At 38.7% G+C, this 15952-nt stretch overlaps 1 protein-coding gene across 4 annotated transcripts in view; it reads left to right on the top strand.

Annotated features, from left to right (window-relative positions):
* The window catches only part of KITLG (KIT ligand), a 97603-nt gene that overhangs the window by 41605 nt on the left and 40046 nt on the right, over positions 1–15952 (top strand). For all 4 annotated transcript variants that reach the window (XM_040989630.1, XM_040989640.1, XM_040989621.1 and 1 more), the window contains one exon: positions 11972–12085. In XM_040989630.1, coding sequence (XP_040845564.1) covers positions 11972–12085 — 114 coding nt within the window. The remainder of the gene's footprint in view (positions 1–11971; positions 12086–15952) is intronic.

Raw genomic sequence — 15952 nt, forward strand, 5'->3', positions numbered from 1 at the left:
GGGAAGGGGCGCTGCAGGCACTGGATCCATTCAACAGGCAGTTAATGTGTCCAACACAGATTGCATAATCTGCAAAAGCAGTTCTGTGACCTCTGCTAACCAGACTAATCATCTGAAGTGATAAAGAACATGATCAAGATTGTCGTGTTCTTTCAGCATGTGCCTCTCCAACACCACCGGCTTTGAGAACATTTGCAAGCAGTTCGAGCAGAATTAAAGATATAATAGATTTTGATGTACTAAAAGCCAAACCAAGGTACAAATAAAACTGTGTGAGAGACTTCCTGAGCTGTTTCCTTGGATGAACCTTTCAAAAAATTAAAAGGCCCTTGGGGACTGTGCTTTCTTGACTCCCAGAAGCTGGTCTGACAATACACCTGACCACTGTAAATTATATGGATGTGAAGGAGTCACCAGAAGTTCTCCGAAGCTCACATTGCACATGCAGGATGAGAGGCCAGTTGCAGCCTGCACTCATTTCCCAGCACCGGATTGTTCAGTACTCAGAACTTTACAGGTTTTAAAGAATGGCAGTGCATTTGATTCACATGAGCTCACACTTTCAGAAGCCAGTCACATATTTGGAAAAGTATGCATTTTTGATATAGGTTTTTGTCGCTGTTTTTGGAAAGCCATGATTCTGAGAGTCTTGCACAGCGAGGCAGCTCAAATTTAAGAGCAACTAATTGGCAGGAGAGTGAATAGTGCCATCCAGAAGGAGCTGAGGCCCAGAAAGCTCTGCCAGCGGGCGAGTGGACTTCAGAACTGTGGGGAATTTGTCCCATACTTTGTTCAATGTTAGAGGTTTGTGCCTTGTAGATGTTGGAAAATATACTCAGAAAAAGGAGCCAGCTGCAAATTTGTAAATGTAGGTTCAAATTTTAGCTAGCACCCATCCATTTTTTCGAATGCTTTGAAATGAAATTTCAAATTTCATGAAATTTCTTAGTGATGAGCTAGAATGTCCCTAAAACAAATAGATCACACCATGTGGGGACATTTATCTTTGCTCTTCTTTGATGTGATTACTTACAGAGACATATTTATGTGTAGCTAATGCTCTATTTATCTTCTTAGATAGTTACATTTGTGTTTTATTTATTTGAGAGACAGAGATGGAAGGAGAGGGGGAGAAGAGAAAAGGAAGGAGGGAGAGAAAGAACACAGAAAGCCCTTTGACTGCTCATTCACTTCCCAAAGCTTGCAACAGCAGGGCCAGCGCCAGGCTGAGCCAGAAGCCAGGAACTCAATCCAGGTCTCATGTACCCTATCACCTGTTCCCTTCCAGAACAACCATTCATGGGAAGCTGAGCCAGGTGTAGAGCTAGGATGAAATACTGTATACTCTGAAAGAAATGCATATTCAATTATATCTATCTTTATTTAAAGTAGTAACTTCAGTACTTGTAGACTCAGGGCCTAGGTGGAGACACTAACTCCCTTCTAGAGATTTTCACAGGAGCAAAGCCCCTGAGCTCACCTGACTCTCATTAACCACAGGTGAGTTGTTTTCTATTTCTAGGCTATTTGAACAGGACAAATGCTTAGCTTATCATTTTAGACCTACTCTTTCAACGCAGTCTTTTCCTTTCTACCAAGACTGAGGTGATCTTTCTGGCCCGTCCAGATACTCATATTACTCTCTTATTGGTTTTCTTTCATTCTTTCTTTCTTTTTTTTATTTTTTTTTTTTTTTTGGCAAGCTGAAGTGAGCCCTTGACATTCCCTCTGCCTCCTTCACACCTGCATCCACCATGCGTGCCATCCACCGTGGCCTGCCAGCTACGAGCACCATCACTCCATGGAGACTGTGGTGGTCCACCCCATTAGTAACGCTTCAGTAACTCTCTCTTGACATCCTTCAGTGCTTGTGATTGCCCAGACTCTGTCATTTCAGTTATTTATTTTCTGCTGTCTGCTGAGCTCCACAGTCAATTTGCCTTTCAGGGATATGGCTTCACTCCCCCAACTGCCACGCACTAGGTCAGGAGAGCCTGCCTCGGGAGTGATGCTCCGTAAGCTGGGAGGCAATGATGACAGCCTTGAGCTGCCACTTGCTGCCACTTCTCTCCCTGGGCCCTCACCTCAGTGAGCAGTCACTCAAGTTAGAACCTGCAAAAGTCATGTGTTCATTTCCTCCCTTGAGCCATCCAGCTGTTGTCAGTCTCAAAATCCTGTTGTTCTGTTTCCACATCCTCTTGGACTTGGTCTATTCTTTTCCTTTGTCCTAGATGACTTTGGTAACGTTCCCCAGGGGCGTCTGTCCTCAGGCATGTTGCTCCTGCACTTTCGCTCCTGCACTTTCGCAACCAATTCTGGTCTTCATTCTGATGTCTGATAAACCTTTCAAAACTAGATCAGATCTTCACAGTGCACCCCCGCCCCCCACACACACACCCCAAAGTCCCCTAAGGGCTGCATGCTGCCTTTAAGATAAAATCAATCAGTTTGCAAAAAAATCGGAGGGCCTTTGCATGCCTTTCTGCCCTCATCCTTAATTGCTTATGCCTTGGAATTTACTTCCTGATCTCCTTTGACCTGGTCACCTCCTACTCACCTTTGAAGACACTTCTCCCAAAAACTCTCTGTGAGCTCTTTCTTAATTTAATCTGCCCCACTCCCTTTCAGGTGCAAATTCACTTTCCAGCCTGTCCCTCTTTCAAAGGGTCCCATCCTTCTATGCTCTTCCGTAGCTTGATCTTCTAGATGCCAACATCCTTATCACTTCTGTCTCTATCTTAAGATACTTGTCCGGTCTTGCATGCATGTTTGTTTTATAAATGTTTCTTGGGATGATGTTATTAGAAGCCTGAAAGCATTTTATATTACTTTCATTAGAAAATAATTGACATCCCTTTATTTGGGGGACACTACTTATGTTTTTTAAAAGCAACAACAAAAAAAGTGTGATTTGGTTTACCTTCACTTGTTTATCTCAGCTTGGTCATGACCGTGTCTTCAGTTAAAATCTGACTCAGCTGAAGGTGCTGGCCTGTATGCCTTCCAACACAAAGACATTTTACATAACATTATTTTTAGTTTTTTAAATGTAAACTAAGTCAGTCTTATTGTCTCACTGGCAAAGTCCTTTACTTTTCAGCACCAGGGCTGTCATGATTTAAACCCAATGCAGCAATGCACTTGACAGAATGGTCATAAGGAAATTCTTGGAATCAGTTTTCCTCACTGTCGGATGGTTTAGAATCTACCTGGTTGAAGGCAGTGTGACGTGAGCTCATATGTGCAAATCGCTCATACTAGGTATGAACCCAGGACTGATATTCTGCATGATTTCCCCTTTAAAAAGCAGTTCCATGTAGAAGGACAATGAGATCTCCATTTTCAATAGATTGAAGGCCTTGAAATCTGTAAATTCTCTTGTGATATTGAAGCTACTCTGTGTCTCTGATGAAACAATTCCTTTTTGGGATGTTTAGTTCTGTTCTAACAGTATATTCACCACATATTTTAGCAGTCGCACATATTTAGAAAAATTTTGATCTTCTCCATAAAAGGCTCTGCATGGAAAGAGAGAAATAACTGTAAAAATTTAGTGTAGCACTTGAAACTTGAAGCTGGTTTGAGTTCCATTTGTCCTGTTAACACCTGCTTTACTGGTAGCCGTGATGTTTTAAAAAAAACAAATCTGCTAAATGTTTCTATTGTCCCTCCGAGAATGTTGGACAGCCATTAGAAAGGAATTTGAGTATACTGTTGCAGAGTGATTAAGTATTTTCTTCCTAATTCTAACAATAAATTTTCAAGCAAGAAAATTAAGAAGCATCCAATAGAACAAAATGAAAATCCCGTTGTTGCTTTACTTCAAGATTATTTTTGAAGGCTGTGGCTCATACGACCTCAAAAGTCCTAAGCTTTGGACTAATCACTCTACCTGTACTTTGGTAACTTGCTTTCTTGGCTCTGGGTAACTGAGCCCGCTGGCAAGTTTCCAAAGCACATTTGGGCTACGAAGGAACTGCCTGCTTCGATAGCTGGCATGCAAGATTAAAGAGAAGATGAATGTTGTTTTTGGCAGCAGCTGCTATTTTGTTCAGGGCAGATCTAATACCATTTTGTAGGTCTGTGCATAAAGAGTCCAAACAGCACGGCTCCTCCTAAGTGACTCTGGGCATCCTGGACGTGGATCCTGGTAATGTAGATCTTCAAACAGCTTCTGGCTTACATAGAAAAGAGGCTTTTAAAACATTTTTCTCTTCCCGAGTTTTGAACATGGTGATGTTCTGAAGTCCTGGACAGCATATGTTCCCTCGAGGTTCCTGGATTGCACGCATGTTAATCCCCACAAAGGGAAGTCTGCAGTGTGACGTCTGTGTTATAACCAGATGTTGAGATCAGGTAAGCAGTTTCCTGCAGGAGGGACACTGCACTTTCCGTTCTTGCTATGTGGCTTTTTACCATATGGAAATCTGTCTATTCCAGAGGCATCAGTTGGTGTTGGGGGGACTAGTCCACTGAAATCTGCCTAGGTCGATTCTCAAAAAAAAAAAAAAAAAAAAAAAAGAATTAGGTGAGATCTGCGCCTTCAGAGAGTCCAGCTTCATCTTCTTCAAACTCTCTTCATCTTCCTTTGAAATACCCTTGCAGGACCATTTTTGCAGTACTCTTTACATATACTCCAAGATAAGCATCTGCTATATCTACCATTTACAACTGAGAATAAATGCTAGCCACTTTTCTTCTCTCAATTGGACTAATTTCTGTTGTATGCTTTCCCTAGCATGTAGGGCAGACTTTTTTTTTTTTTCTTATGGTGCATGGAGATATATCATTGTGTCTTTTATCACGTAAGTTATTGAAAGGCAGTTTTTAACAGTGAAGGGGTTACTGCAACTTTGTGGGTTCTTGGTAGTGTGAGGGACATTTTCGATGCAGACCTCTAAACAAAAGCAGCAAGAATGCCGGCAACAAGATTAATGTGTCTGTACAAAGAAAGGTTATCTTGAAAGAAGAGGTTATCACACAATGAGCGTGACCTAGAGAGAAAAGTTGTACAGTCCTAAAACAAAGTAGCCAAAGAAGAATGTCATATACAGATGCAGGGAGTGTTACAGAGGAAAAACAGGGGGCTGATTACCCAAACTGCAAAGATACAATTGAGAGCAGAAATCACAAACCTGGGGACATTTTGCTTAGCATTTTATCTCTGTGTTGGGGTGTGGGTGAGTGTCTGTACACACCCACACATGCAGGCACGTGTTTCTCTTTGATGGAGTTTGCAGTAGTTGGAAAAAGAGGAAGAGAGAAAGAGACACATACACACACACAACAGAGAGAGAGATTAGAATATCTTACTTAATTGGAAATCAATTTTCTATTCACTGAAGTTATTCTAACCGTGGTTGAGAAGTAATCAAGACATTGACAAAGAAACTTTTATCCGGAGCCAGCATAATGAACATATACTTTACAACAAAATATTTAACCTGCAGATACAATTTTCTTTGTGAATTTAAAAAACAAAATTTTAAAAAACATAAAGGTCACACTCTTCGCTCATGAAAGATTTACTCTTTAAAGCCCTTTCTCTGATAGTTTCAAACATTCTGAAGCCTATTTTTTTTCCCCTGGTATCCTAGCCACTCTAAAACCCATAAACCACGCAACCAATAGCAGCATTGTGTTGTGAATAGCTTTCCATTCAATTTGCATCATTAGTTCATGAAGTGTAAGAAGCAAAGATTTTGCTTATTCTCTCATTTGATAAGGTGATAGACAGATACTTAGGGCATTAATTTGCTTGTTTGAGGACACACAGTAAGGGGCTCCAAGTCCTTCTATATCCATAGTTCCCAAAAGCATGTCTTTTTTTCCCTCTTCCCTTGCCCTTAGTAACCATTGTTCCAACAAAAATCTTAGTGAGAAGCATGGGCAAATAAAACCAAGGGAAAAAAAAGAAAGAAGTGATCGACTTTGCTTCAAATAGAGGTTGGGGGTTAATAATTCTCATCGGGACAGTTCACATTCCTCACTCAAAATAGCACACCACTAGGCTACATCATTCATACACTAATGCATTCATTTAGCAAACATGTTAAATTGGTCTCTGTTTTATTTAGTGCCTTAAGACAGCACAAATTCGGTATGTTATGATGTAAAATATCAGAAATTCAAAACAGGGTGTAGTGGGGTAAGACCAAGGTCAGTGAACTATCCTTTACAAAGACCGTAGGAGAGAATCTATTTTCTTTCCTTCTCCAGCTTCTAGAAGCTACCCACAGGCCTTGACTCCATGTTCAAGGCTGATGATGTCAAGTTGAGTCTCATACAGCCCTCAGTCTCTTTATCATCACATGTTTCTTGTTTGTTTTTGATCATAATTGAGAATAGTTCTGTTTTTAATGACTCTAGTGACAAGTAAGTCTGAGAATCTAGGATGATCATCCCGTTTCTGTATCCTTAACTTAATTCCATATGCAAAGTCTCTCTTGCCACTTATGACAATATATTCACGTGTTCCAAGCATTGGGATATTGGGCAATTCTGAAGTGGTGATCTTCATACTGCAAACTGTAAGCTTTTATAACAGCCATGCATGGTACCTATTATTAAGGCTACTACTGGCTTGAAAAGGGCAAGTTGGCAATAAAAGTCTATTTTTGAAATCTGGGAGGGGCACACTAAAAAAACAAACACTAAAACTAAATGTTGAAAACAGTCTTTCAAACAAGTGCAATAATTTAGAACTGCTTGGAGGACGGTCACAACTGGGAGCTGCTCTGCAGGCCTTCTCATCTGAGGACCCTGATTTACCAAAGAGAAACCAAGTTTCACATTTCTATCTACTGTTAAGGAAATCAAGGACATGTGGTGTCATATGCAAAGGTGCCTCCACATTTCCTGGGAATCAGAATACAAAGTTTATGGTGGTGCAAAAACAGTAGGATAATACAAGATGCATGCATGGTTTTGTTTAGAGCATGCATCCCCTTATAGACTTTTTGAGGTACTGTTAAATGGCAGATTTTCTGTATTGAAGAATACTGAACATTTTCCACTAAATTCCCCTATTTAATTCTCACCCCTCTCCTGAGAATGCAGAGGAAGGAGGTGCTGTCACTGCCCTGTACCAGTCTCTGTATTTCTCCCCTGACTGCTCCCCATCCTATTGTTTACTATGCTGAAATGAATTGCAACATTTAACTAAAGGGAATACAGTCCTTTTTAATAGTAAAAGAAAGCATTTGCCCAAATAAATGACTATATGAGTTGACTGGCACTAGCCTTACCATAGAGTATATGAACACACACATTTTTTTTTTTCAGATATTTGAATGTTTCTAAGTTAGCACAGATTTAATTTTTGTCCTGAGCAAATATATTTCTAGAAGATAAGTGAAACCAAATCTTCATAGATAATAATATTTATCTGAAACAAAAAAGGCATTGCTGCCTCTGATAAATTATTTTTCAATTATTATAGCAGTCTGTGTTGCCATGTTTCAAGAAACTTTTAAAGGCTAGTTAGTGAAAGTTATGATAATTAGAATAATGTAGTATATTCAGCTATGGCAGGGAATATGGAAAAAACTTGTCTCCATATGCTTGATATTTACAAAATGATTAAAGGTTTGGAGATATGCCACTGAAACCTTCACAAAGATCTTAACAGCTTTTTGAGAGTGTTGGCATTGTAAATTAAAAGGACAGACAATAAAATTTAGACTTTGCATGGTTCAGATCCTAATGCCACCACGCAGAAACCACTGAATCTCTCTGTATCTCCATTTCTTTATTTTTAAAATGAGGATGCATGAAAGTTAAACTTGACAATGTAAGATGCTGGGTACATGTAAATTTTCAATGAATTTTAGCTTTACTCACTCTAGGGTTTCGAAACAGCATCCGCATTTGCTTTCAAATGTCCCACCTTATAGTGTGGGTCTTTTGTCCTCCCCCTAAAAGCCCGTCACTGTACTTGAGAATTCACTCTCACACCTGCTTGTCTATTCAACAGTTCACTATCTTCTGACCAAATAACCAGCTGCTCCCTCCTACCGGATCATTCCCCGCAGACATGCAGCCATCCTGGTATTTCTGTAATCTGACAAATTAGACTCCCTTCACTCCCAGTTCCTTGTTAGGTACCTCCCTACTTTGTTTCCATTTTGGTGTTTATTTGTTCTTACGAAGAATGTTCCTTGAAAGAACAAAGCATAAAGGAACACTCTTCGTAAGAGCCGTCGCTACTCATTGCTTCTGGTTTCTATCCTCTTGCACTTCTTTAGGCCATTTATTTTAGATGGGCATTTTCTCATTCTGCTTCAAGAAAAATACTCTTATGTTACTGATGACCTTCACATTGCAGAATGCAATGGTCAGTTCCAAGTCCTCTTACCTCACCTAATAGCAGCATTTTATATAATTCGACGTTTTCCTTAACATACATCCCAAGAATTGTCTTTCTCTTCCTCCTATGCCTTCTACCTTTCAGTGCCCTTGCTGTGTTCTAGTTCTTCCTGACCCTTTAGGGTTACAGCTGGTGGGATGCACAGTCCTCTGTTCTTTTTTTAACTTTTTACCCTCACTCCTTTGCTGATCTCATCCACTCTTTTGCTTAGCATCTCTTTTACATATTGAAGACTTTCTTACTGCTTTCTAGAGCCCAGACCTTCATTTTGAGCCTGGAATCCAGTTTCCTGACCTGGTTTCATGACTGAGATGTATCAATGACTTCTCTTATTTAGCATCTTCAACATTTAACTCCTGACCTTTGCTCCCTCAAGTATCCCCATGATAGTCAGTGACAACACTATCCTAGTTATACAGGCCAAAATCCTTGGAAAAGTTTTCAGATCACACTTCAGTTGTCAGGACGCTCTTCTGACTCAGCCTTCAGAGCTATGTGCAGAACCTTCCAGTCTGAGTCAGTGCTCTGCTGCAACTTCTTAACTGAATGACAGCAGGTACCCACTAAGTGGAAGATCCGTTTCTTTTTCTACCTTTGGTTACTCTGAAGTTCATGTTCACTTAACTGCAGCAATCAGAGTGATTTTTTTTTTTTAGTTTTGAAGTATGCTCATATTCCTCCTCTGCTCAAAATCCAAATGACGGGCTGTAGTGCTCTATATGATCTAGCCTCCACGTTCTCTGATACCATCAGTCTTTTATTGCTCAACGACACACTTTTCTTTTGATTGCTGTTCCTTGAATAAAGCACATTGCTTAAATAGGTGTTAGACCTTAATGCCAGCTTTTCAGCCTGCTTTTCTTGCAGATTTGTGATCACCCTTGTAGCTTCATTCAGTGTTTAGCAAAATGCTGTGTTCCCAGCTAAGCACCACCTATCAGCCTATTGAGAATTTCAAGCTGCTTCCACTTGCACTGCAGTCTCCAGGAGGCAAGGACTGATGGGTAATTCTATGCATTTTCCTTTAGATTCAGGGCTGCCTGAGGATCTGATCCCTTCCGTGATGCTGCCTACTAGATTTCATGAACCTGTTTTCGTCCTAGGGACTCCAACTAAAATGACTAGGGTACAGAGGAAGCACCAATACGTCCTTTATTCTTGATGCTGGTACTAGTAGGGAATAGCCAGTGTAGGAAGAGAATGAATTTTTATCCTGTACCCTTTATGGGCTATTGAACTAGCAAACTATGAGCTGAAGGAGTAGTCCTGCCAGCCCAGTGCCATCAGTCATCACCATATACGCCTCAAATGTGCAGTGCTTTGGGGACATGGGAGCTAATTTGGGAGTCATGAGACATCACTCTGTTAGCAGTATGCCTGCTCTTTTTTTGCACATTCTAAATCCATTCTTAAAGTTCAGTAGTATACTTGGTGTTGAGAGAAACCTTCAATGCCTCCCGAGTATAGCCATCAGTCTGAACCTGTGATCACTGCTGTTAACATGTGGATACTTCAGGAAGTTCACAGGAAATGATATGAAAAGATCAGTTATTTTAGGGGCAAAGATAGTAGGTTATGAAAACTGACATTTACACAAATGAAGAATGACTGTTGCTAGTGGGGATTTTGTTGGGATTGTCCAAAAAGAAAGAGTTACCTAAACAAATACTTTTCACCATTTAGTTTTCATCGTGATCTAAAGGAGGCAATACTCTGAACAGTGTGACAACAGGAATGCTCAAAGTAGCCTAAAAATAAAATTAAGCCAGATGGATGCTAAAATAGGCCACAACTGCAATGGAACTAAAAACGGTTTAATTTGCCTTATGTGCTACTATATCTGTATTATGTAGCATTATAGTATTAACATTTTATTGAATGATAATCATTATTTGATCTATGCTAAAATCTAGTTACCATGCCAGAATTAGTTGAAAATAACATCAGGCTAGTTACATAAATAAGAAAGATTGCTGATATATGCATTTGGGATTCTGTACAATTTTAAGATACCACAGATAAACACCAGCTTACTCCCCCCGCCAAAAGTATCCTCTCATATTTAAAAACACCTTCACATTTCCACACCATTACTTCTGCTATTTATTTTTCCAGGATTTACTAATCCTTTGTTTTCCACTTCTTACAAACTCCTGCTTGTCTTCCAGAATCTCTCAGGCTTTTTTTTGGCAGTGTCTTCCTGCCACAGATTCTCCTCCTTGGGGTTAATTGATTAATTGCTTCCTCCTGTTTTCCTAGAACATTTATCACAGGGTGTGGGTGTTGTTTATTTACTTATCTCTAAGTTTCAAGGGCATCTTTATCATCTTTATCATCTTTATTTCTCTAATGACTGGTATGGTCCCTGTTGTATCACACCTGTTCAATTGAATTAAAACATTAGAATGTGTCTAATTACCTTGACCAGGAAGTTACCCAGTAAATAAATATCAGATTTTTATATGCAAACCATTAGATTATGTGTTGTAAAGATATTGAAAAAATAAAATAGATATCCAACTTCTTAAAACTATCGTGTGAGTGCTGGTGTTGTGTCACAGTTGGGTAAGTTGCCATCTGGGATGTTGGCATCTCATATTAGCCTGGGTTCAGGTCCCAGCTGCCTCACTTCTGATTCTGGTCCCTGCTAATGTCCCTGAAAAGGCAGGGAATGTTGATCCAAGGACTTGGACCCCTGATACACATATAGGAGATCTCGGTGGAGTTCCTCGCTCCTGATTTCTATCTGATCCAATGCTGGATACTTTGGATATTTTGAGAGTGAATCAGTGAATGAAAGATCTCTCTCTCTCTCTCTTCCTATCTCCCTATAATCCTGCCTTTCAAATAAATAGTAAATTTTCTTTTTAATAAAGAAATCTCTACTTTGATGTACTCAGGAAAAATACAGAATAACTATAAAATGATTATAATATATGGAGGAAGAATATTTTGTAGGAAAAGTAGTCAGATGACTTCCTGATAGAATTCAAAACTATTTCCCACTTAACTCTCTCTAAAAAAATGATGTGATCCATAACAGTAATTTTCTTTGATGTCTAAAAAATCAGATTAAATTCTTAGATCTAAAGATGCACCCACTCCTCTCCTCGGTTTGCCTTGCTGGACTCTGGTGGACTAGTGGCTGAAAGTGCTGCCAAGGGGTTTTGCTGCTACTTGTCAATGGATTCTATATTTAAAGTAAAAAGATTCTTTTGGTGCCTTAAGGTATACATTTTATGCATTCTCTTTCTAGAAGTCTCCCTAAATATGAGTCTTTCACATGCCACTACACGTTCATTCCTGACTGCCCTTAGGAAATTGGCTGTAGAAAGTCTTTGACCAAAGATAGCAATAGTGTCATTAAAAGGATAATTCAAACAAGATTTTGCAGAAACTTTTTGTTGTTGTTGTTTTAAGTTGGTGAGTTTTATTTGATTGCTTAACCTTGTGTTGTATTTAAGGTGACAGGTTTTGTTGTTGTTGTTGTTAAATAAGGTGGTAGATTGATTGTTTTCCAAGTCAGGTTGTAAGATGTCAATTATTTGAATTATTGTGGATTTTTACCTGCGGTCACTGAGAAATTTTTCTGTTTTCATTTAGACTTGGATTATCACTTGCATTTATCTTCAACTGCTCCTATTTAATCCTCTTGTCAAAACTAAAGGGATCTGCGCGAATATTGTGACGGATAATGTAAAAGACATCACAAAATTGGTAAGTAAGGAACGTTCTATCAACCCTGTGACGGTTTTTTCTTACATTTGTTTATCAAAGAAATTGGATTTTTTTTCATGCCCCAAATTAGATATATTTCTAAGATAAAGAAAGGAATTATTCAGTTCCTTTACAGGAATTAAGAGAGCAGATAGGCAAGCACTTCCAGCTCAGGGAGAATTTATAAAATCAACCCACTGGGTACCAGCCTAGCAGAGGTACTGTTGGTTTGCTGGTGTTTTCTCCTCATTTACAGGCAATGATGGGGCATGAAGGGGTCATCATGTGCAGATAGAGAGCTCCAGTTTGCCCCCGTTCTCTTTACTATGTTCCCCAGCTTGCCAAAGAGCCTTCCATGGGCCCACATTCTCTAACAGGAGATCTGAGATGGCCATGCTCCCCTTTCCATCAGTAGCAAGGTCCTACTGATGACAGGTGTTTGTTCCCTCAGTGGCCATGGTTAGGGGAGCAAGCCATTTGTTGTCCAAATGTTGAAGACTTTCATCTCCTGCTTTGTCATTGGCACTCCTCCCTCAGCAAAGAAAGGCGTTGTGCAGTGCTGCCCCTTGTTCAGTGCCAGCTTTGTGTGTTACCTCCCTAATGCTTCTTCTGAGACTCCAGCCACGCAGATGGCGTAATATGATGGTATGGCATAATATGATGGTACTTCAAAAGGTTGATAGAAAAAGAAGAATTAGAAGAAATTTATTTTAATGCAAGAAAAGTCCATACATACAGAGAACCTTGAGAAAGTTTGCAAACTCATACTATGGAAAAATTGTCTGGACTTCAAAAATTTATACCAAAATAAATTTATCTCTTAATTCCATTTTCCATGAATTTTTTGAAGAACCTGTCTTGAATACATTCTTCCAAACTCTCATAAGCCTAATAGGGATTTTACATAGCCATTTGGAAAACTCAATGTGATTTTAGGCTGAACAAAGTTTGAGAAGAATTTTTGTAAGGTTCTTGTTAAAAATAGTTAGGTGACCTCCATTGTTTCAACACTCAGTAAAAAAAAAAAAAAGAAAGAAATTCTACAACTATAGGAGAGTAATGTGGATAATAATAAAGAGAAAAGAAAGGAAAGGCTAGTTTTTAAGATAATAGTATATGCAACAGATATTTCTCAGAGGAAGACATACAAATGGTCATCAGGTGGATAAAATGAAATACTTAACAACAGTAAGCACCAAGGAAACGCAAGTCCAAATCACTGTTTTACCTCGCTGCAATTACATTATAATTATCAAAAAGAGATATCAAGAGCTGTGAGCACGTGCAGAAAGGGGAACTCTGACACACTGTTAACAGGAAATGTCAGTTTCTACTGTGAGGGTTGTTGGAAACAGTAAGTACATTCTTCCCAAAATTGAAAATAGAAATCCTGCATGATCTAGTGATCCCACTACTGGATATATAAACCCAAGAGGAATGAACCCAGTCTGTTGAAGAGACATCTGTACTCCCATTTTGTGGAAGCACTATTCAAAAGTCAAGAAATGCTAAACAGCCTAAGTGTCTGACAACTGATGAATGCCTAAAGAAAATGTGGTTGTCACGTTGAGTGAAATAAACCAAGCACAGAGAGACAACAACCACATGAACTCAATCCTATGTAGAATCTAAAATAGTTGATTTCATAGAAGAGTATAGTCGTGGCCACAGAGGCTGGCTACAGTAGGTAGCGGTAGAGGTATGATTAGATAGGAGGAAGAAGTCCTTGTGTTTTGTTGTTTGATGGGATGGCTATAGCTAATGGTAATGTACTTACATGTTTCTCTTTTAAGCATTCACAGAAATGATTTTGAAAGTATTCATGTTTTTTCCTGTTTTTGTGGCTTTTAAGGGGATGTATAGTAATAAAGACTCTTATATCTAGTAGCATGTTATTTAACTTCATGGCATTGTATATTTCTCTTTTTCTTCCTGTTGCTGATTTTGTATTGTAATTTTTCATTTAAGGGAATGTGAGAATACAATGCGTTATGCATTTCTACTTCCAGACCAGAAATGGACTCTAGGTGAAACTTGATAATAGGAAGCTGGACTCTGTCATTGTCCATGCCCTTAATGATGGACATAGACTGTTTATAAAGAACTGGAGTATAGTAATAATGTAGGGGTACTTTGGAGGGGGTGTGGGGAATCCCAGAGCCTGTGGAACTATATCATAAAATGATAATAAAGAAAGCTATGAAATAAAAATGAAATAAATCTAAGCAAATAAATTGAAAAAAAAAAAAAAAAAGAAAGTATTCATGATTAAGAAGTGTTAAGTGCTTAAGGAAATAGGTATTTTTACCTTGATTGGACATTATACAACACATCCATGTATTAAAGATTCTGTACCATGAAAAAAAGTGTGTGGAGTAAGACTCTGCTCTGTTCTCTTTGTGATACATTTTCTTATTTATATGCTTTATGAGTTCGTAACAGAGCTTCAAAACAGAAGTTTAATGTCAGAGTTGGAGTCTCTTTAGCTTATAATCAATGCAGAATTTAACGCACATACCACACTTGTAGATTCTCTTGAAGGACACCCAATGAGTATGAGTTTCAACACATTCTTGATGCCACAGCACCAGATGTGACAACCTGGCTTTTCTGAGGGACTGATGAGAAAAGCTATGCAGCATTTGCTGCTATACACAACCAGGGATTATATATATATATAGTGATGGGCAAGGAAGAAGTCTTTTTAATAGCATAGATCAAGGTCATTTTTCTCAAGTGGCTTGTAAGCTTATAATCCAAGAAACAATACTAAAAAGGAAGATGTGTGTTTATATAGTAAGTTTTGTCTGTATCAGTAAAAGGAGTTCCCTGGGCATTTGTTGAATGAATGAAGGAGTACTGTGTCCACTTTGGCGAGCTTTATATTACCTATGTCCTTTGCTGAAATTGCAGGTGCCAGGGCTTTACTCCAAGAAACGGATTTGATAAATCTGTGCAAGGACTCCAAGAATCTACATTTTAAACTCATTTCTGGAAGAGATTTTAAAAATCATTGCTGTAGATGACCTGTCATGTTAAAGTTTAAAGACCAAAACGTCCCAACTAATTTACTGTCAATGCTTACTATGAGTAGCTGTATCTATGTCATATGGATTTGCAAGATGTCAAGTTAATACAGGTCTCTAAAATATGCTTAAAGTAGGTCATTGGAACATTATCATTTTTATGAAACTGCTTGTGTAACTCTCAAGCTGACATTGAGCCCAGGAGAACAGTACTGATTCCATGGGACAAATTTCCAGCATGTGTGCAAGGACGCCTACTTAGAAGACAATGTGCATTAGAGCACAGACCAAGCAAATCCGAGATGGATATGCTGTTTTTTTAAAAAAAAATCGTTGGTGGGCATTATATTTTTCTTTGTGTTTAGGAAATACTACTTCATAAGCAGCACTTCTTGTGAAATGTCAGACCAGCATTTTCAAGTCACAAAAGGAGGTATTGTCAGCATCCTCCAAGATTTTCTATTCTTGTCTCTTACCATCTGCTTATTATCATGTTGTTACCTACTGGTTGATACAATGAAAAATGGCAAGAAGCATTAATGAGTTAGTGATGAAGAAAAAAGGCTTGGAAAGGGATATTTCCATAGCATTGACACTAAAATTGTAATTTCTCACTCCAAGAACAAAGGTCAAATGACTACATAAAAAAAAAAAAAAAACAGAGGCGAGGAGGACAGAGTGGGGAAGAAGGGACAGTAGTTTCTCAATTCTGGAATTAACTCAGAAGAAAATAAATCCCAAATTCTCCATGTATTTTCTTTGGGTTTTATTTTTAATAAAATACTTTAGAGGAAATCAAGATAGTTTGAAAACTGGGATTCAGCAATTACTTCTAACTAAA

The sequence above is a fragment of the Ochotona curzoniae genome, unplaced genomic scaffold (assembly GCF_017591425.1).
Source record: "Ochotona curzoniae isolate NIBS_2020 unplaced genomic scaffold, NIBS_Ocur_1.0 contig_1014, whole genome shotgun sequence".
NCBI classification, from domain to species: domain Eukaryota; kingdom Metazoa; phylum Chordata; class Mammalia; order Lagomorpha; family Ochotonidae; genus Ochotona; species Ochotona curzoniae.